General features: G+C 51.4%; 1 protein-coding gene across 1 annotated transcript in view; it reads right to left on the bottom strand.

The window, feature by feature from the left end:
* Window positions 1-2,939, bottom strand: part of KIAA1671 (KIAA1671 ortholog) — a 142,571-nt gene extending 139,632 nt beyond the window's left edge. Inside the window, exon 1 of the mRNA XM_047088396.1 lies at window positions 1,384-2,939. Within this exon, the coding sequence (XP_046944352.1) occupies window positions 1,384-2,939 (1,556 nt within the window). The remainder of the gene's footprint in view (window positions 1-1,383) is intronic.
* Window positions 2,940-20,852: the final 17,913 nt, after the last annotated feature.

Raw genomic sequence — 20,852 nt, forward strand, 5'->3', positions numbered from 1 at the left:
GGTCCGTGAGTTCGAGCCCCGCGTCAGGCTCTGGGCTGATGGCTCGGAGCCTGGAGCCTGTTTCCGATTCTGTGTCTCCCTCTCTCTCTGCCCCTCCCCCGTTCATGCTCTGTCTCTCTCTGTCCCAAAAATAAATAAACGTTGAAAAAAAAAATTTAAAAACAAAACAAAACAAAAAAAAAAACAACCAAGCTATGAGCCCCTCCCTAGATCAACCGAATCAGAATCTCTGGATGGGGGCAGGGGAGTGCCAGGCACCGGTTTTTTTTTTTTTTTTCCAGATGATTTTATTTATTTTTTTTTTTAATTTTTTTTTTCAACGTTTATTTATTTTTGGGACAGAGAGAGACAGAGCATGAACGGGGGAGGGGCAGAGAGAGAGGGAGACACAGAATCGGAAACAGGCTCCAGGCTCTGAGCCATCAGCCCAGAGCCCGACGCAGGGCTCGAACTCACGGACCGCGAGATCGTGACCTGGCTGAAGTCGGACGCTTAACCGACTGCGCCACCCAGGCGCCCCCCAGATGATTTTAAATGCTGAGAGCCACTGATCGAACCCAAGCCCAGCTGGCTGTCCTGGTTCCCAGGGCTGGGAGGGCAGTCTGCCCAGAGGTGGCCCTTGGAAGTTCCTTCCCCACAAAAGTATGCCAGTGGCATGCATGTCTTTAACGCGCCTGTTGTAGCCGGGGAGCCACTTGTGGGAAAACAAAAGAGCAAGAGATATCAGAGGCCTGGCTGAGCTTAGAAAATCATCATTAACTAACAGGATTAATAATATCATTTGGAGCTACAATGTAGTGATGGCCTCCCATGGGCAGAGAGATTCACAGCATAATCCTTCAAGGAAGGTTTCGGTTTTAGAGACAAACCGAGGCTCAAGAGGGAAGGGGACTTGCTCAAGCTATCTTGACCCATCTGATTTTATTCGGGGGCCACTCATGGAGGCTTAGGCTATACAGTAAACATCCTCAGGCTTCTGGAAAGGCAAGCTTAGCGACGGACCCAGGCTGCACTGGAATTACACAGGGCTCCAGACTTCCTCGCGGCACTTCCCCTCTCCTATCCGCATCTGTGAAATGGGCACGGTGTCTCCCCACTGCGACGTGTAAAGCGGGGAAAGGACAAAGAAATGGAGCTGCTGGCACACAGTGAACCCGGAGGGGAGCCGTGTTCCCTCTCTGCCCCTCAGCTCCTTATCTGAGAAACGGAAGCCAACGCCACCTCCTCTGGGGGGCTGTGGGTAAACCGAGAAAGAAGGGCGGGGGAGCTGCAAGGTGCCGAGCGCGGAGCCTGGTGCCTGCTTCTCTTTCCTGATGGGCCTCTCTGGTAGGCTGTCGGAGGCAGCCGGGGGCTGAGCGAAGCCCATGGAACATTCCCACTTACGGTTTGGTCAGATCCGCCGACAACGGCCGTGCCTGGAAGGGCTTTCTCCTGATCTCTGGCTTTGCCTCTGAGCTCTCAGCGGCCCAGCCTTTGATCCGCTCCTGGACGCTCACAACCGCTTTCCCACGCTCTGGGGCAGCCAACGGGGGCTCAGGGGTGGCCGGTGGGGGTTCCGAATCTGCGGCCAAAGCCAAAGTGCTCTCCTCCCCAAACAGGCTGATGCCCTTCTTGATGCTGCCCCTGAGGGTCCATCCACCCTCCAGCCGGCTTTCCCCGTCGGCGGCTCTGCTCTTGACCTCAGCAAATTCTTGGTCTTTTCCCGGCCTGGGCGAGAGGGGCAGGGGCACCTTCTCCAGCTCCCTGAGCAGCTTCACTTTCTCCTCCCCGGGGTGCTGGTCAACCGTGGGGGTGCCCCTGGCTGAGCCCCCAGCACTTCTGAGGCTGCCCGTCTCCGCCTGCTTAAAAAGCACCCTCTCCTTCTGTTCTCGGGCCTTCTTGGCTACCTCTGGGAAGTCTGAGTCTGGGTCACAAAGGCGAAGGTTTGCTTTGACCAAACACTCCCCATCCACTTTGGGCTCCGGGTCGGACCTCTCGGGCCCCCGACACTGGGCAGTGGAACTCGCAGTGGCCTCATCGGCTGCCTTCTTCAGCAAGGCCTCTCTGCTCTCAAACCGGGCTGTGAGGTCCACGGACAGGGGCCTGGGCCTCCTCACCCACGTCTTCTCAGGCGGGGTGGGGGGTGCTTTCCCCACCGCGGCCGCCCCGCCTGGGCCTGGCTTCTGAGGCTGAATGCATTCGATGAAAATGGCCGACACAGGCCTTCTCCTCTGGAGAGGCCTGGGCTCCAGAGCGAGGTCACCCGTGTCCTCCACACCGCTGGCCTTTGAGACAGGCTCGTTTGGGCCTTTCTCTTCTTGGGGGGCAGCTGGCCTGGTGTCCTGCGACAAGGAGGCCGGTCGGGGAAGGGTCGCAGGCTTTCGGGCGGGCAGGGCGGGCTTGGCGGCCACCTCGGGCCGGGAGCCCAACGCGGGCTCCTGAGACACGCCCGTGGTGGCCTCCCGGGCCCCCTCATTGGCCCCCTTCCCCAGAATGGGGCCGGCTTTGGTGGTTTCAAAGAGAATCATGGTGCTGGGTCGGGGCCGCGGGAAGGCAGCCTTGCTGAACGAAGACGAGCTTCTCCTCAGGCTTTCCCCGTTCCCCGCCTCCTGCCCCACCAAGCCAGGCATCCTCTCGCCCAGGTCCTTTGCCACCACGTCCTGGGCGCGCCCACAGGGAGACGGGCTGGTTGGGCCGGACCCCAAGGATGGGACGGGGGGGTTCACGTCCAGGACCTTCTCCCTGCAGAAGGGTTTGGGGGCAAGTCTGGGCAGCGGAAGTAAGCGGGCCGGGCTCCTGAGGGGGCTTTTTCCTTCCAAGAGCAGCGGGGAGGGTGGCCCGGGGGTGTCACCGGCCTGGCGGAAGTAGGTCCGCTTCAGGGTCTCCTCCTGGGCGATCTCGCCGAGGCCTGGCACTCCTGTCAGGGAAGCTATGGAGCCGACCTCAACCCGCGTCGCCATGGCTACGGTTGTGGGCCCATGGGGATTAAGAACATCCGAACTAGAGAAGCAAGCACTGAAAGTAAAAAAGAAAAGGAGGGGGGGGGAAAAGTAAATTTAAATCTCGGTCCGTGTCTGGGCGCCTGGGTGGCTCAAGGCGGTTGGGCGTCCAACTTCGGCTCGGGACACGAGCTCGCTGTTCGTGGGTTTGAGCCCCGTGTCGGGCTCTGTGCTGACAGCTCGGAGCCTGGAGCCTGCTTCGGATTATAAGTAAACATTAAACAAATAAAAATAAAATAAATCTCAGGCGGTGTCTGTGTCGAAGCAGAGGGGGCCGGGGGAACGGGCCCAGGAGCCCAGCACCCCGGGTACTGGACAACCACTCTCCACCGACCTCACCGGGCAAGTCCAGGCCAGCCTTTCCACCTCTCTGAACTCTTGGCAAGGTCGGTGGACTAAAGGGCCATTTCTAAAGTTTGTTCCAGGCCCAAGAAGGGTGGGGAAAGGGTGGCAACATTCCCTAGGAGGTTCCCCCCCTCGGTTAATCTCAAGGTCAGCTCTTAGGTAAAAAGTCATTATCTCTGCTACACAGATAAGGAAACCAGCTCAGAGATCACTTGGAGAGTAAGGGGCGAAGTCAGGACTCGAACTCAGGTCAGACCCCAAACGCACACCGCACACTCCCAGCCAGAGCCCCACTGAGAGCATCCTCACATCCCCTTACTCCTGTTACCCCCCAAGCCCTTCTCCCACCTCCCAGCTGACCCTCCTCACAACTCTGTGCTGAGCACCACGCTCAGAGAGGGTAGGTGACCAGCCCCAGCCCACACAGCTACCAAAAGCTGTAGTCCCTGAGGTCACATAAGTTCGTTCGTGGCCCCTGAGGTCCCAGGCTCAGCCCCCCAACCCCTCTAGACTGTCCCTTACCTCCACCTCCCTCCCCCCCACAGCCTTCCAGATGCCTTAAAACAAAAAGTCACTTCATTCTTCACGCAACCTGCTGTCGTTCCTGGTTTGCCTTTGCGGTTCTCTCAAGGCAGGAGCCCTCCTCTCTCATTGATCCTGGCACAACCCTGAGAAGCAGGGACTATAACCATCTCCATTATGGGGATGAAAAGCAAGGGCCCAGAGAGGTCTCCTGACTTGCCTACATCACACAGCTGAAACCTGACCTCAAGTCCTCACCCTATTCACCTCGGCCTCCTTGAACATTACATCTCACTCCTTTCTGGTTTCTGAAGTGACTGTTCTTCATCCCCGCCCCCCGCCCTCCCCCACCACTTTCATGTCCGAGTTCTGTCTCCCTGCAAAACTGCCCCCAGCTTGCCCCCATCTAGATGGAATAAAAGCAGAAGGTATTTCAGTTCAACGCAAGCCTCCTGCTTCCCTTCCTGGGGCCCCACTCTGCTGCCCCCGGCTCTGACTCACTCAGCAGCCTGCAGGAAAGAAAGGCAGACAGATTTTGATATTTTCTCTTCCTTACACGCTCGATGGTGCTAACAGATTTCTTCTCCCCAAACCGGAGAACGCTGTCTAGACAGGGTTAGAGGCAGCAGAAGAGGGACAGATAGGGAGAACCAGAGAATCGGAGAATGGCAGAGTTCCGTCTGCCAAGGCCCCGGGGGCAGAGTTCTAAGCATGTCGGGTCCTGACCAAAATCAGGACTGGTCTCCCTTAGGGCCAGTCCACGTGACCTCTTGGAAACCCTGCCCTGGGACACACACGTGAGCCGGACATGAGACAAGGGGCAGTAACAGAACACAAAGGACAGGGAGAAAATTCCCCGGCAGAACCCACAGGCGCCCTCCACCTCCCGGACACCCCGGCCCCACTTACCCGAGCTGGCAGGCGCCGGCTGGGGATGTGTGACTGCCTGAGAAAGTCAACGGCGTCACGTCTCATCGCGAACGGGGCTGGCCGCACACTCCCATGGCAGAGGCGGACGAGGGCAGGGAGGCTCGTTCCCGCAGGGCTGGGTTTCAGCAGGTCTGGGGAGACACAGGACCACAGCCTCGGTTCCGGAGTTCCGGCAATATGTGCACAGACGGCACAGAGCTCCAGAGCCCCAACTGGATCTGCTGGCGTCTCCAGCTTGTCAAACACACGCTCCTTTCGGCTTCCCGATACCGTAGCATAAAGAGGGCTGAGTCCACAGCGGGAGCTCAATAAAAATCTGCCCCCCTGCCCTGTTCCTCTGCTAACGTGTTTACTGACCACCTACCATGTGCACAAGGAGCAACAAGAAAAATCCCCTGCATTCAGGGAACTCACAGTCTTGTGTAAGAAACACACACACACACACACACACACACACACACACACACAGAAGCACTTACAACTCTGAGTAATAAACACCATGGTGTATACAGGGGGATGTGGGAGCACAGGAAGAGTACTAACTGCTTGGAAATGGGAATGGTGATCCCGGAAGAGTCCCCAGGCTGGGAGATGACACCGAGAACCCAAGGTGCTGGCTAATTTGGGAGCTGTTTCTCCTGCCTCAGAAGTACTTGAACACTGCATCTGTTGGAGGTCCTGAAATGCACCCCGGGACGTTTGCACCTGCCATGCCTGCTTCCTGGGATACCCTTCTCACTCACATACAGACACAGGACCACCCCTCAGAACACAGCTCAGACCTCTCTGCCCCACCTCCCCAGCCTGGCACAGTCCTCTTACACGCCCATGGAGCGCCAGAGGTGCTCGGCAGGACTTGTCAGAGTAACACGGGCATATTGAATACTGCATGAGCCTTCACGCCGTATCAGTCTTTCCCGTTCAATGGCAAGCCCCCAGAGGCACCCTGAATCCCCAGTAGCTAGCACAGCAGCTTGGCATATAGTAGCACTGAATACATAACTGCTGAGTATGTACAAAAATAATGGCTGAATGAATAAGTCGGTGAATGAGGAATATTCTTCTGCTCCCCACTCCTCTAAGATTCTGAATAAGTACAGGTACCACGAGCTTCATGGCACTAAGCAATCTAGGACATAGGAGGAGTTACTCCGGCTCCGGCAAGCGCTGGCAAGACCTACCATAGGTCTGACCCTACCACACGTCAGTTGCTGCCGGGTGACAGAACCGAAGAGCCGTGAGGAGCCCAGCTGGAAGCTCAGGCTGCCTGCCTCCCCAAGAGCCCCTCGAGTGTCACTGGACCACAGGGAGGAGCTCGACTGCCTAGGACAGGCGCCTGTCAGACACCTGCTGTGACCACATCCACCCCACGCGGTCACGGGTCGTGTCACCGGCTCATCTGCCCAAGCGTGGGATGAACGCTTCTCTGCACAGCTTTTCCTGGGAAGGAAGTCACCAACAGCCACTGCTGCTAAATTAGGATCAACGGCGCACGTACGCGTGTGGCCCTACTCTGGGATCCTGGAACCCACCTCGCGGGCCACACCGCAGGGAAGACAAGGGAAGAAAGACTCTTGGTCCATAACCCTCTTAACCGGAACAGTGTCTCTGTTATCTGCAATCTCCCCATCTTGGGCTTCCTCTCGAGTTTCCATTTAAAATGCCTGGCAAATACCTGGTATGTAAATATGGCTGCACCACCGATTCGACGAATTAATTACTACCTCAGTGAGCAAAGGCGGGGTGGGGGGGAGACGTTTTTTAAGCACCGCCAAGGACAGCTTAATAACTAACATTTTGAAGTCTCTCCCAAACCTAGAAACACGTGACTCTCAGGGTTTCACTTAACCTGTTGTACAAAATGCCAGGAAACCGATTGAAACGTACGCTTTGAAACCTCGCTTTAAATGCATCACATATGTCATGCTTAATTTAAGACACTGTGGTCTCTTCCAACATACTTCAGAAGCTCCCTCACATAGAGGCCAGCTGCTGTGTGTTGTGTGGCCCCGCTCATTCTTTTGAAATTTATTAGCATTATGGCCAAAGCCAAGTGAACAAGGACTCCCTGAAACCAGAAGGGGCACAGAGTGCGAGCCACCTCTGGGCGCATCTCTATGAATCCATGCTGATCTGGGAGGTCAGGAGGCCACCGCGGATCAGGGGCCAGACCATGTCTGTCTGACCTCAAGCATTGGTGGGGGACAGGGGGGACGGGTAGCAACGGGCAAGTCCGTGCCGTTGAACCTGCCCAGTGTACGGGCTTGATCTCCCTGAATGGATCTGCAAAGGATGAAATGCCCACTTCCTGCAAATTTATGCAAAGGAGCCCATTCTCCTGGGAACTGAGTCACCAGGACCATTAGTTGCTGAAATGAGGCGGGAGTCACTCGGAGCATCTGTGCACCCGTCCTTCTGACCTTCCTTCTGCAAACCAGGCACTGGGCTCGGTGCCGGGGGCACAGCCACGGCGCTCACAGCCCCCTCCCGACAGAACCACACAGGGAGAAGGCAAGAGAAACACCTCCATTCAAAACCAAAGAGTTTGGCAGCTTTTCTCTCAGCTTCAGAGGCGTGGATTCATTCTAACAGCTGCTGCAGAGCTTTCGTAATTGCACCCTTGAATCCGATCTGGGAGCTCACCCGTCATTCACTCAGCCGTCTCTGGGTGCCGTTTCCCGGGAATGCCACCGTCTGGTGAGGGGTGTGAGCCAGTCCACACACCTTCCAGTGGCTTCCGGGATGTGACCTGGCCTCCCAAATCTGCAAACCTGCCCTGCGTGGTGCCCTGCGCCAGGCACCAAGGGCATGCCCACGTCCGCCCAGAACATCCAGTGTCACCAGAGCGTATGTATCTTCCCTTCTCCGTCCCCATGGCAACGGCCCCAGCTCATCCGTTCATTCATTCATCCATTCCTTTCGTCCAATACACCACTACTGAGCACCTACCGGGTACCGAGCTCTGGGCCAGGTGCAAGAGACACAGCGGTGAGTAAGACGTGGAGAAAGCCCTGTCCCCACAGCCCTGGCGATCAGGAAGATGGGAAATAAGCAAGGTGCACAGAAAGTTAGACAAGTGACAACAAAGAGGTTGATGGCCAGGGAAAATTCAAAAAGAAGGGACATCTGAAATCCGCCTCCTGGCCGACACGCCCGTGGCTGCCGGAGCCTCCTCCCATCTAGTCCAGCAGCCGTGGCACGAGGCTATGACAGGCGAGTGCCATCACACCACCCCGCCTTGCTCAGAGCACACGCGTGTCAAACTCCCTCCCCGCGACCCGGCAGGAGCCGGATCCCCTTCCCCTCCTCCCCGTCCATCCGTCTGTCTCTCACACGCGCTCACATCCTTACTTCAGCACGATGAGCCCCCGGACAGGTCACAAGACGCGCTATGCTCTTCCTCGCCTCCACACCTCTACACTGCCATTTCCTACTGCCTGGCCATTCCCTGTTCATCCCTCAGTCCTGAGCTCCAAAATGCCACCTCTTCCAGGAAGCCTTCCCTGATGCCCTAGGGCGGTTCAGGGGCTCAAAGTCTATCAAAGTCTCGGTGTTTCCACCTTGCCTGGCACTTGATCACACATGTGGTGACTGCCTCTGTTTCTTCCCCTCAACTGCTGGACCTGAGTCCTGGGTCCGGTTCACAGCTATATCCCCAGGCCTGACGCCAGAGGGGATATCAAGCCAGTGGGCAGAAAAAGCATTGGAAGGGAGACCATCCCTGAGAGAAGAAAGTAACAGCATCCAGTGTAGGCATGACTGTGGGAAAACTGATATGTTTATCTGCTCCCAGGACCAAGGAAACGGATAGAAGCAATTTGGCAATATTCACCCTCAACTAATATTTTTTGAGACTCCATCAAGAGTCAGGCACCACGCTACGTGACTCTGTGCGCCTTCTACCTTCTCCCATTTAATACTCTCAGCAACCCTCTGTTTCTCGAATTATTACCGCCATTCTAGAGATGAGGAAAACACAGTCCTGACAATGAGGCAGATCATATGCTAGGGAAGGGCAGAGCTAGGGTTGAAATCTTCTGAATACAAATCAAGTGCTTTTCCCCAATATAATCACCCCCCCCCCAAAGCATGCATTTATTTTTTTAACGTTTATTTATTTTTGAGAGAGACGGAGAGTATGTGCACGCATGTGCGCGAGCAAGTAGGGGAGGGGCAGAGAGAGAGGGAGACACAGAATCTGAAGCAGGCTCCAGGCTCTGAGCCGTCAGCACAGAGCCCCACGCAGGGCTCGAACCCACAAACCATAAGATCATGACCTGAGCCGAAGTCGGCCACCCAGGTGCCCTGCACTTTTTTTTGGTTCTGTAACCTTGCTTCTAAAAACGTATCCTATGGAAGGAACCTAGGCGAAGAGAAAGCCATCACCCTAACCCTAACCCTAACCCTAACCCTGGGACTCCTATGCCATTTGAAAGATCAAAAAAGTTGCAACGTCAGCAGGCAAACCAGACCTCCAGCGTCCAGCCGGCCCAGGTCATCATGAGCAGCACAAGAATCCTGTCTCACCACAGAAGCGGATCCTGCTAAGACCCCCACCTTACAGATGAGGAAGATAAAGCCAGAGCAGGAAGCATCCTGCCTGGGGGAGGGGGGGCGGGGCAGCTGGAGTCTCGCCGACCCCACCCACCTCATTGTCAGATTTCTTCCAGAGTCCACATGCGCTTAAGTAGAATAACTGCTTTGATGATGCTCAGAAGTAAAGGACAGTTCACAACCATTTGGATGGCTATGATAAAAAAAAAAAATGCAAAAAAACAGAACACAAGCAGTGTTGGCGAAGATGTGGTAAAATTGGAACCCTTGTGCACCACCGTGGGAATATAAAATGGCGCAGAGGCTGTGGAAAACAGCAGGGCAGATCCTCAAAAACTGAACACAGAACCTAGCAATCCCACCCCTGAAAGACACGCCAATGTTCAGAGGAACATTATTCACAATAGCCAAAAGGTAGAAGAAACCCAAATGTCTAGAAATAAACAAAATATGGTATCTCTACACAATGGAGTATCATTCGGCCTTAAAAAGGAAGGAAATTCTGGGGCACCTGGGTGGCCCAGTCGGTTGGGCGTCTGACCTCAGTTCAGGTCACGATCTCACAGTTTGTGGGTTTGGGCCCCGCATTGCGCTCTATGCTGACTGCACGGAGCCTGGAGCCTGTTTCAAATTCTGTGTCTCCCTCTCTCTCTCTGCCCCTCCCCTCCTCATACTCTGTCTCTCTCTCTCTCCCTCTCTCTCAAAAATAAATCAATGTTTAAAAAATTTTTTTTTTAGTAAAAAAAAAATTCTTTTAAAAAGGAAGGAAATTCTGATAATGCGTGACAACACGGATGCGCCTTGAGGACGTTACAAAAAGTGCAATAAGCCAGTCACAAAAACACAAATACCGTATGATCTCCCATCTAGGAGGCACCTAGAGTAGTCAAATTCGTTGAGACAGAAGGTAGAATTGTGGGTGCCTGGGGTTGGAGGGACGGGGAGGAATGGAGAGCTAGTATCTAATGGGGACAGAGTTTCAGTTGGGGAGATCTCGATTTGGGCTCAGGTCATGATCTCATGGTTCGGGAGTTCAAGCCCTGTGTCAGGCTCCTCGTTGACAATGCACAGCCTGCTTGGGATTCCCTCTCTCTCTCTCTCTCTCTCTCTCTCTGCCCCTCCCCCGCTCACGCACACTCTCTCTCTTAAAATAAAGATCTTTAGAAACAAAAACAAGAAACTAAAAACAAATGTAAAGTAAAACCTAATGCTTCAGCTCTAATTACCATAGGACTCAGCTCATGGGGACCTGTGTCCTTCAGGCAAATCTCCATTAAAGGCCCTCCTGGCCCACACTGGACCATGCCCCCTCACACTGGCAATGTAGCAGGAAGCAAAGGAGACCCCGCTCCTGATCACAATGGGTGATGCAGTCTAGTAGAGGAGGGAGGAATGATACACCATAAAATTTGCAAGGTGCCCTGATGGGGGCAGAAAGTGAGGATATAGAAGCCCAAGGGAGGAGTAAGTCAGGGATGCCATCCTGGAAGAGGTGACATCTCAACTGAGCCTGGTAGGAGTCCGCCGAGCAGAGGAAGAAGTCAGTGCCAGCCGAGGAAACGGCATGTGCGCAGATCCAAAGGTACAGGAGAAATGGTCACAGCATGAGCCTATTTATTGGTCCTCCTTGGGAAAATGTGGGGCTATCTTGCTGGAAAGTCTGGGAGGCACAGCTTCCTAAAACTCCTGCATCTTCTTGAGTCAGAATCCCACTGGAGAGTCCACTGGTCTGGGAGTCCGAACTGGGGGGTTTTCATCAAGGTAACCACACATTCTGGAACAGATCCCTTAAAAGTGCCCGGGTTTTGGGGCGCCTGGGTGGCCCAGTGGGTTGAGCATCTGACTCTTGATTTCAGCTCAGGTCATGATCCCAGGGTCTCAGGATCAACCCCGTGTTGGCCTCCATGCTGAGTGTGGAGCTGGCTTAAGATTCTCTCTCTCCCCCCTCTGCCCCTCTCCTCCACTTGCGAGGGTTCTCTCTCTCTCTCTCTCTCTCTCTCTCTCTAACAAAAAAGCGCCCAGGGTTGGAGGATAGATTGTTCCATCATCCTACTTTTTTGTTGTTAATTGTGGTAGAAATCACATAATCTAAAATTCATCATCTTGCCCACTTCAAAGCATACAGTGCAGAGGCATCTGGTAAACTCACCACATGGTGCAGCCATCACCTCTGTCTAGTTGCAGAACATTTTCATCACCCCTAAAGGAGTCCCCGAACCCCTTAGGCAGTCATTCCCCACTCCCCCTCCCCCCCAGCCTCTGGCAACTACCGCTTTTGCTTTCTGCCTCCATGGATTTGCCCTTTACGGGTATTTCATAAAAATGGAAATCACAGAAAAAGAAAAAAAAAATGGAAATCACAACAGTATGCCCCTCGCCCTAAAGTTGATCTCAGTTCCTCTGCTAACTTGAAATGAGAGCTTGAGCAAGTCCCTGCCTCCCTCTGAGCCTCAGTTTCCCCACTGGTGAAACAAGAGGTTGAACAAGGGGTCTCTAAATCCCCTGGGATGTTACAGATTCTGCCATTCCAACTCTTCAGGGCTGCACTGTCCACTTCTCTCCGCGCTTGGTCCTTCATCCACCACGGAGCCCGACTTTCTGGAACCTGAGATGCATATTCTAAACCTCCTGGGCCCCCATGGTTCCTTACTAACAGGTGGTGCTCAGTAAAGGGCTGTTAAAGGGCTAAATAAAATTTTTACTCCCCTACTGAGGAAAGTAGTGACAGTAAAGCTTCCTAGTGAGTGTGCACTATCTCTTTAAGAACTGCCTTAATTAGCATAGGCTCCACTTCTGTCAATTTCAAGTTCCAAGGGCTTCCAGTTCAGCACACCTGACATTCTGGACTCCCGGATCCCAGGAACATTTCGAGGAGGCTTTTCCCAAACTTGCCCTGCAGCACCAGCTGTGGGTAGGACACATTCACCCCCGAAGCATAACCCAAACTTCTTCAGCCCAACAACACCCCTCGTCCAGGTGCAAATGCGGATCTGGAGAAAGAATAGTACAGCTTATCTTTACGCCTCTATTTAAACATCCGCCTTTTCAATCCTCATTAGCCTGTTCCTTCCTACTATTTGTGCTATTTCTGGACTGGCTGCAGCACTCACTGAAGCTATTAATCAAGCTGCTTCTTCTGTTTGTTTTTCTCTACATCAGGGATGGGCAAGCTACAGTCTGCAGGCCACATCTGGCCCACGATGTTTTTGTAAATAAAGTTTTATTGTAACACAGCCATGATCCTTTATTTCTGTGTTACGTACAGCTTCTCCCAAGGTAGGAAGACAGAGCTGGGTGGTTGCCACAGAGGCCATCTGGCCCAGAAAGCCTAAAATATTTACTATGCGGCCCTTTACAGAGAGAGGTTATGGACCCCTGCCCTAGATTGTGGAGCACTCAGTCCCCTGAGACTGGACCTTCCCCAAGAATGTGACATTCCCTTCTTTAAAAAAGCCAAAACTCACACTATTCTGGCTGAGACCCACCTTTCCATTACATCTCCTCAGGTGCTCCACATAATGACAGAAAACTTCACAAATACAGATGAGCAAAAATATTTTTAATAATCCTAAATCCTACCACCCACCAGCCCCTGTTAGCACTCTGATGTACATCAACCTGGGCGGCATTTCCACTGTAAATGGGAACTTTCTGTCAAAACTAAAATGGAATCAGACGTGCAATTTAGGAACTTGCCTCTTTTTTTTTTTTTTTTAATTTCGAAACATGTCATAAGCATCTTTCACATTGATAACTGTACAGCCTACACAATTCTTGCCAGTGCTTCTGGAGCATTCCATTATATGGGTATCTCATCATTAGATAATCCATCCCCCAGCAGAGGATCTTTAGGCTGTTGCCAAACGTTGACCATTAAAACCAACACTGCAATGAACACCCACATGCAACTATTTTCCCAAGATAAATTTTGCCTAGAAGTGGGCTGACAGGTTCAAAGGATGTACACCTTTTTTAGAGCTTTTGATATATGCAGAATGGACTTTCACACCTAAGGGAAACACATCCCATGCTGACTTAATTCAAAGCTTAGGAGGTCAGGGTTCTCAACCTCTCCCCTGGGGCAAACCCAATAAAGACGTCTAATGAGCAATAAACCAGGGCCCCTGGCTGGCCATGCCCTCACTCGCAGCTTTACTGGCTCTCGTTTATGGCCAGATTATCACAGACTTGACTATAAGGTTTGCAAGGGCAATTAGAACAGCTCACATAGGGAGGGGAATCCGGGCCCAGCCCAGAGGCCGTGTCTAGCCTGGCAGTGGAAGAGGGAGCAGGAAGGAAGACCCAGCCCCGGAACGGATGTTCACAGCAGAGGAAACTCAACCCCAAAGCTCAATTCAACACAATACACAGCACAATGCCGGCTGGACTCACAAAGACGTGCACACAACACACTGTCTCTCTTTAGGGAGGCTGAGAAGTGCATATTGCATTTCAGAAAAAGAAAAAAAATTTTTTTTTCCCTCCAAGTACAAATAGATTTCTGGAGGAATTAGCTTACTTTGGCCCAAGAGCTGCCTTATGTGCAAAGCTCAAACCCTAGGAAGGTGTGATCCTGTCTCTCTGCAGCTCTAAAATAAATGGCTCTCACCATCCATTGCCTTGGGCAAGGTATTCAAAGGCCCGCCAAAAATAACTCAGTTGGGGGTGGGAGGGCCTGGGTGACTCAGTCGGTTAAGCACTGGACTCTTGGTTTTGGCACAGCTCATGATCTCACAGTTCGAGGGTTCGAGCCCCACATCAGGCTCTGTGCTGACCGTGTGGAGCCTGCCTGGGATTCTGTCTCTCTCTCTCTGCCCCTCCCCTGCTCTCTCTCTCTCCCTCTCAAAAGTAAATAAATAAATAAACATTAAAAAAAAATAACTAGGTTGGGTCTATACCACAGGCCCTGCTGATGCTCCCAGATTCCCAAATGGGTCCCATGACTTGAGTGTCTTTTCCCCTTATTCCTTCTCCATAGACAGCTTTTTACAAAGAGCACAATTGCCATTTGCCCAAATCCCAGCCATCTTTTTAGAGCAGTTTAAGGGACACCTCTTCCATGAAGCCCAGGCTGCCTTCCCAGGCCAAAGTGACTTCCACCCACCTTTGGCAATTTACCTAATCCTAATGCTTGGTATCAGAGATAAGGCTGAGGTTCTTCCTCCTTCAAGATTTAGAACCCCCACCCTACCCCACCCAGGGCATAGACTCTTCCACTCTGAGTTCTCCTTCCCCAAACCTAGCTGATACCTGGCGTAGAGAAAGGACAATGAGAGTTCTGGGTTCCCCAGAGGTGGGAGACAGCCCATGTAGGACCCAAGATGGTCTTAGGTAACATTTAGGATGCTTTGATGTCCAGGCACAGCATTAAGCCGCTGTGAACGACAATGTGTGAAAGCTGTTCCCATCTGATTCTCACGGGAGTCTTTTCACAAAGTCCCTGAGATGGTCTCTGCCTGGTGCCACCATGACTTGAACGCTTACATTTCCATGATCTGGTAATATCCCAGTTTAATAAAACAAAACCAAACAAAACAAAAACTCAGACCATCAGCTGCAGCAGTAGATTTTTAAACATTATTTTATTTTCATTGTATTTAATTTTGCTGTTATTTTCTATTTGAGACAAGGGACACTTGTTTACTATTTACAAGAAAGATTTCCAAAAAGGCTCAAATTTCCTTTTCCAGAAAAGAAAGAAAGATTTCCATAAAGGTTCAAATTTCAGGTTTCCATAAATTTACCAATTTATTTAGTTTTAGGAAAAGCAAAACGTTTACAAATAAAATAATAGTAACAGGGGTTATGTAGATATGGCAAAAGCCCATGAGGCTGGAAATCACTAGTAAAAAGGAAAGAATATAGAATCGAAGTCAAAGCACGAAGATACAAGCTCTCAGGTAGCTTTCCTTGTTTTTAGTTTTTTTTAATGTTTATTTTTGAGAGCGAGAGAGACAGAGCATGAGCAGGGGAGGGGCAGAAAGAGAGGGAGACAGAGAATCCGAAGCAGGCTCCAGGCTCGGAGCTGTCGGCACAGAGCTCGATGCGGGGCTTGAACCCACGAACCGAGAGATCACGACCTGAGCCGAAGTCAGAGGCTTAACCGAATGAGCCCCCCAGGCGCCCCAAGCCACTTCACCTCTTAAAGCTCAGTTCCTTCACGGGTTCAGTAAAGTTCAGTGATACCCCCTTCAAAGGATTCTGATGATCAAAGGAGTGGCACACCTATCAGTAGACTCAGCACATAGTAGGTTTCTGGTAACGCATGATCAATGAAGGAGCAAACAGGCAAACAGAACTTGAAGCCCTAACGGAGGTATTTGTGGGTTGGTGGGTTGGGGTTTTTTGGTGTGTTGTTGTTGTTGTTGTTGTTGTTGTTGTTGTTGTTTTGTGGGTGGAAAAATCTAAAGTCTTTAAGACGTAAAGGAACAGCTCTCTACTGAAGGAATTTGAGAGAGACAGTGATTCGGGGCAGTCTACCCTTACCCACTGTCACGCCTGGGGCGAGAGGAAGGATGGGCAACCGTTCGCAAGGCCGGCCTAACATCCAACAGGGGACTGTCGTCTACACAAGCCTTATTAACAACAGAGGAGCGGGTGCGCCTGGCTGGCTCAGTCAGTGGAGCCTGCGACTCTTGATCTCAGGGTTGTGAGTTCGAGCCCCACGTGGGGTGTGGGGAGATCACTGAAATAAATAAAACCTTTAAAAAACCCCTCACAATCCATATTTAACCACAGAGGAAGTGCCACAAACAATGTCAATACCCAAGAGCATCATCCGAAACCGGGGTGCCAGAGAAAGGTCTGAGAGGATGGTCAAGACCAAACCCAGGTCCTGGGGATGTCAAGGGTGTCCGGTCCCCACCGCACCCCACGCCCACCAGCCATTCGCCCACGTCATAGGAGAGCCGTCCCCGTCTCCGGCAGTAAACCTGCAGGGACAGCTGACATGTCCCCTCCTGGTTTTCCCAGGAGGATAACTGTGCCTCCCATGCCCTTGAGGCAACCAGCTGACTCCTCTTCCTCCTGGACCAGCTTCCCAGCACCCCCATAAACCTGTCAGGGCCTGGCGCTGACGGCCTCGGGCACAACAGACAGGCCCCACTGCTGGCACAGAAGCTGGGCCTCCGCGTAGCCGCACGACGGTACCTGGCCCAACTACCAAGAAGACACCCCCAGTGAGCCGTTCCAAGTTCATTCAGTTGTGTGCCCCTCCAACCTCTTAAGAGCTGAGCCCTGGGAAAGCCTGGTATGAATAATGACCAACGTCCAATCACTAACACTAACTGAGCTCTGATTCCGTGCCAGATGGCACAGGGAATGCATTTCCCCCCTTAAAATCCACCCACTGAGGTGGGCTGCACGACGAGTCCCCACTTGGTGGATGAAGACCAGGAGTCCTGGGGAGGCTTAACGGTTTGCCCAAGGAGCGGAGCCGGGATTTGAACTCAGGCGGTCTCACTCCCCACCCCACCCTGTTCATCTTTGCAATGTCCAGAGCTGCTGTGTTATTCGGTGCCATCCGTGTGCTGGGCACTCTCCCAGGGGCTCTCTGCATAATTTCTGTCAGTCCCTTCAATGACTTCCTGGAGCAGACACTGTTATTATTCCCATTCTCCAGGTAAGGAAACTGAGGTTGCAAAGGCAAGGTGATTTGCTGAGATCAACTGCTTCGTAAGTTACCAGACCTGGGACCGTACTCAGGCTGTCTGTCCCCGGGGTACAGGGGCTCTGCCATTTGGGTGTGCACTCCCACCGCCTGGCACTGGGCTGGCCCAGCTCAGAGCAGATTTCTGGCAAGTCTGGGGGGCGCGGTGCACTGGTTCTTGGAGCACAGGCTAGCGGGGGAGGCAGATGTGGACACAGACGTTGAGGTGAGACTGAGGCCCACGGGAAAAAGAGCTTAGAGTGGACCAAACAGACAAAACAATGCCCCTCAAAGACATCGGGGCCCTAACCCCCCAAGCTTTGAATCTGTTACCTTTACCAGCAGAAGGGACCTTGCAGTCTGAATGAGGGCTCTTGAGATGGGGAGGATTACCCTGGATTATCTAGATGGGCCCCGGCTCATCACAAGGGTCCTTCTGAGAGGGAGGCAAGAGGGTCAGAGTCAAAGAGAGAAAATGGGATGAAGAGAACAGATCAAGGTGATGCAAGTCCACAAGCCAAGGACGCAGCAGCTTCTGACAGAAGCAAGGAAAGAGCCTTCAGAAGGAATGTACCTCTGACCACCCACATGACACTTCTGACCTCCAGAACTGTAAGGTAATAAACTTGCTGCAGCCACTGAACTGTGGTCCTTTGTTACAACAGTCGTAGGAAACTCATACAGAGCTTAAGGCAGCTGAGGAGAAAGGAGTGGAGGAAGGGAGGGGGGCTTCCTGGAGGAGGCAGCATGCAGCTGAGTAGCTGCCTGAATAACCCCAAAGCTCAGGCCTCCATTGTTCTTAGCACTATACTTGCCACGGGGCTACCGACATTTACATTTCCGTTAATTAAAATTGAATACCATTTTGAACTCAATGCTTCCGTGGCACCATCCCTGAGCTGACCGTGGCCACCCCAGGCTCAACCTTTTTTAGCTGAACCCCAAACGACCCACCCGTTGTAAGGAGTCATGAACCTTAGCAGGGCTGACAACAGTTTATTTTGACCTCCTTAACCATCTTCCTTAAACGCAGGGTGCGCCCCGAGGAGGGTGGAGGAGAAGCCTCGGTTAATAAAAGGTTCTGCCTTAACAGAGGTTCCAGGGAATGAAGCGTTTGTGGTTGAGACTGAGGATGTTCCAGGGATCAACCGTGGGCCCCGCGACCCCCCAGATCCATCATCTTTATTTCCTGGGCATACAGGGCACTAAGAAAGTCTCTATCAATGGGGGCCGGAATTACCAGATGAAGACGTTAGGGTAACACAGTTCAATTTCTTTTTTTTTTTTTATTTTTTTTTAACGTTTATTTATTTTTGAGACAGAGAGAGACAGAGCATGAACAGGGGAGGGGCAGAGAGAGAGGGAGACAACAGAATCTGAAACAGGCTCCAGGCTCTGAGCTGTCAGCACAGAGCCTGACGCAGGGCTCGACCTCACAAACTGTGAGATCATGACCTGAGCCGAAGTCGGACGCTTAACCGACCAAGCCACCCAGGCGCCCCAACACAGTTCAGTGTCTAAGGTAACCCCTACCACTTGCAAGGAATTCTCTGGGGAGTCACTGAGTGACATACACAGTGAGTTATAAGGAGTACAATCAACTCACACTTTCTCGGCTAGAGGCAGTTACAAAGAGTTTCAGAGAAAAAAAAAAAACAATTAAAAATCAGCTTGAAATCCATTCTGTTGCGGAGGGGAAAGGGGAGGGGGAGGGGGAGGGAGGGAGATTTCTCACCATCTCCACTTTGGTAACATCTTGTAAGTGTATTACCCATCCAAATAAATAAGCAAAAGTTACAACTTGAAATGTTTAGGTACAATATGGACCGTTAAGATCCCATTCTTGTTTTATATAGGTGCACATGGATGGGTCTATAAATACAAATATACGAATACATAAAGTATTAGAATGTATGACAAATGTTCACAGAGGTTAACTCCTAAATGCAAGAGGACGAGACCACAGGGGATTTTAATCTTCTTTTTACTTCCTAACAGTTTCTAGTAACAACAGAGCACCTTCTGTGGATTAAATGTGTAGCTGGTTTCTGTGGGAAACACCCCACCGACAAGCACTCATTTCTCCCTGCAACCTCTGAGGCAGGGAGTATCCCCCCCCCCCCCCGCCATTTTACACAGGAAAATGGCAAAGAGGTGATCCCAGGTACGTCTGAGCCAGAGAGAAGAATGATTTTCCTTACCCAGAGGTTGGACACAAGCCAGTCAGAATTCCGACTAGAATCTGGGGTTCCTGATTTATGATGTAATTTTTATAGAGCTATAAAAAAACTTATATATATAACTATATAAAACTATGTGTTGCTTATATGTTATATATAATAGAGTGGTATATATTACCATACATATTATATGCATTTATATGTACTATATAGTTAATATAATACATATCTATGTAATATACAAATATATACTTATTTGTATGACACAGAAATTGCTTTGGCCCAAGGATTCTATAAATGCAGGTTCTCCCAGCTACAGGAAACCTGGGGAAACTGCGCACAGGACCACACAACAGACATGATCTGGAAGCCATCCACTTGGACCTGGAATCAGGTTGGTTGGTTTGCTCGTGGTTTTTAAGGACAGAAGGCTTGAGTGAACACCTCAAAAATACACAAATACAAATACACACACACACACACACACACAGAAAAAGAGTCTCCAAATGACCAATAAGTACATGAAAAAATGCTCATCTTCACTGGTCATCGGGAAAGCAAAATTAAAATCACAATGAAATACTATCCCCACGTCTACCATTATGGCCAAAATTACAAAGACAGGCAGCAGCAAGTGCTTTCAAGGATGCAGAAGGTGGGACTGGTTTTAAACCTCGTAAAACCATTTGGTAGAGGCCCCTAAGGCCGATCTACACCCACCCCATGGCTGGGCACCCAACAGAAACGAGTGCTCGCTCCACAAAAGACGCAGACACGGATGTTCCTAGCTGCTTCGTTCATAATAGCCCAAACCTGGAAACCACCCAAGTGTCCATCAACGGTAGATGGGATAAATCAATTCTGACATAGTCAGATGATGGAATATCATACAGCAATGAAAAAGACAAACTGCAACATGCCCCAGACTTTACGGTGAGCCACCGAAGCACACCCCAGAAAGGGCGTGTGTGCACAAGTGCACTCACATGAAGTTCAGGAAACAGGTAAAACTACCCCATGATGATTAAAGGCAAAGCAGCAATGATCTTTGACGCTTGTGGACTGAAACAGGTACAAGGGAGCATTCTGGGGGCCTAGAAATGTTCTATATCTTGATAGGAGGGGTGGTTACATGTAACATACATACATAAACATGCATCCAGTCTGTACCTAAGGTTTGTACACTTTACCTAAGTAAGTTATAGCTAAGAAAACAAAGCCTAAAACTTCCAGAAGCCTCCAGGTGCTCACCAAATAAAGCCACACCCTTCACCACAGCTCTGTGCCCCCGTACACTCCCAAGACTCATCTCGTGCCAAATCCTCCCCACCTTTTTCTCTCTTGGGTCCAAACTTACTCGTCCTGGGAACAGTTTGCTTTGACAGGGAGGGTGTCCGGATCTAGAAAGAAATCCACTCTCAGAAGGCAGAGACATGCAGGGACTGGCCAATCACCTTCCCTTCTTCCTGAGTGACATCACTACCCATGTATGCTAATGCCAACGGCTCCCTGATTAGATGCCTCTTCCTCCAGGAAGCCTTCCCAGACCCCAGCCCCACTTAGGATTCCCACAACTCGCTGCATCTTTAGGACACTGACCTCTCTGTTTTGAGCTTATTTATTTGTCTGCCTTGGCCCCTGTGGGCTGAGACCCCTCTGGGGCACTCCCTGTTCTCTCCCCAGAGCCTAGCAAGG

This window comes from Lynx rufus, unplaced genomic scaffold (genome assembly GCF_022079265.1).
Source record: "Lynx rufus isolate CCGP_SWC_20201006 ecotype Redwood Valley unplaced genomic scaffold, mLynRuf1.p SCAF_24, whole genome shotgun sequence".
Taxonomy (NCBI): domain Eukaryota; kingdom Metazoa; phylum Chordata; class Mammalia; order Carnivora; family Felidae; genus Lynx; species Lynx rufus.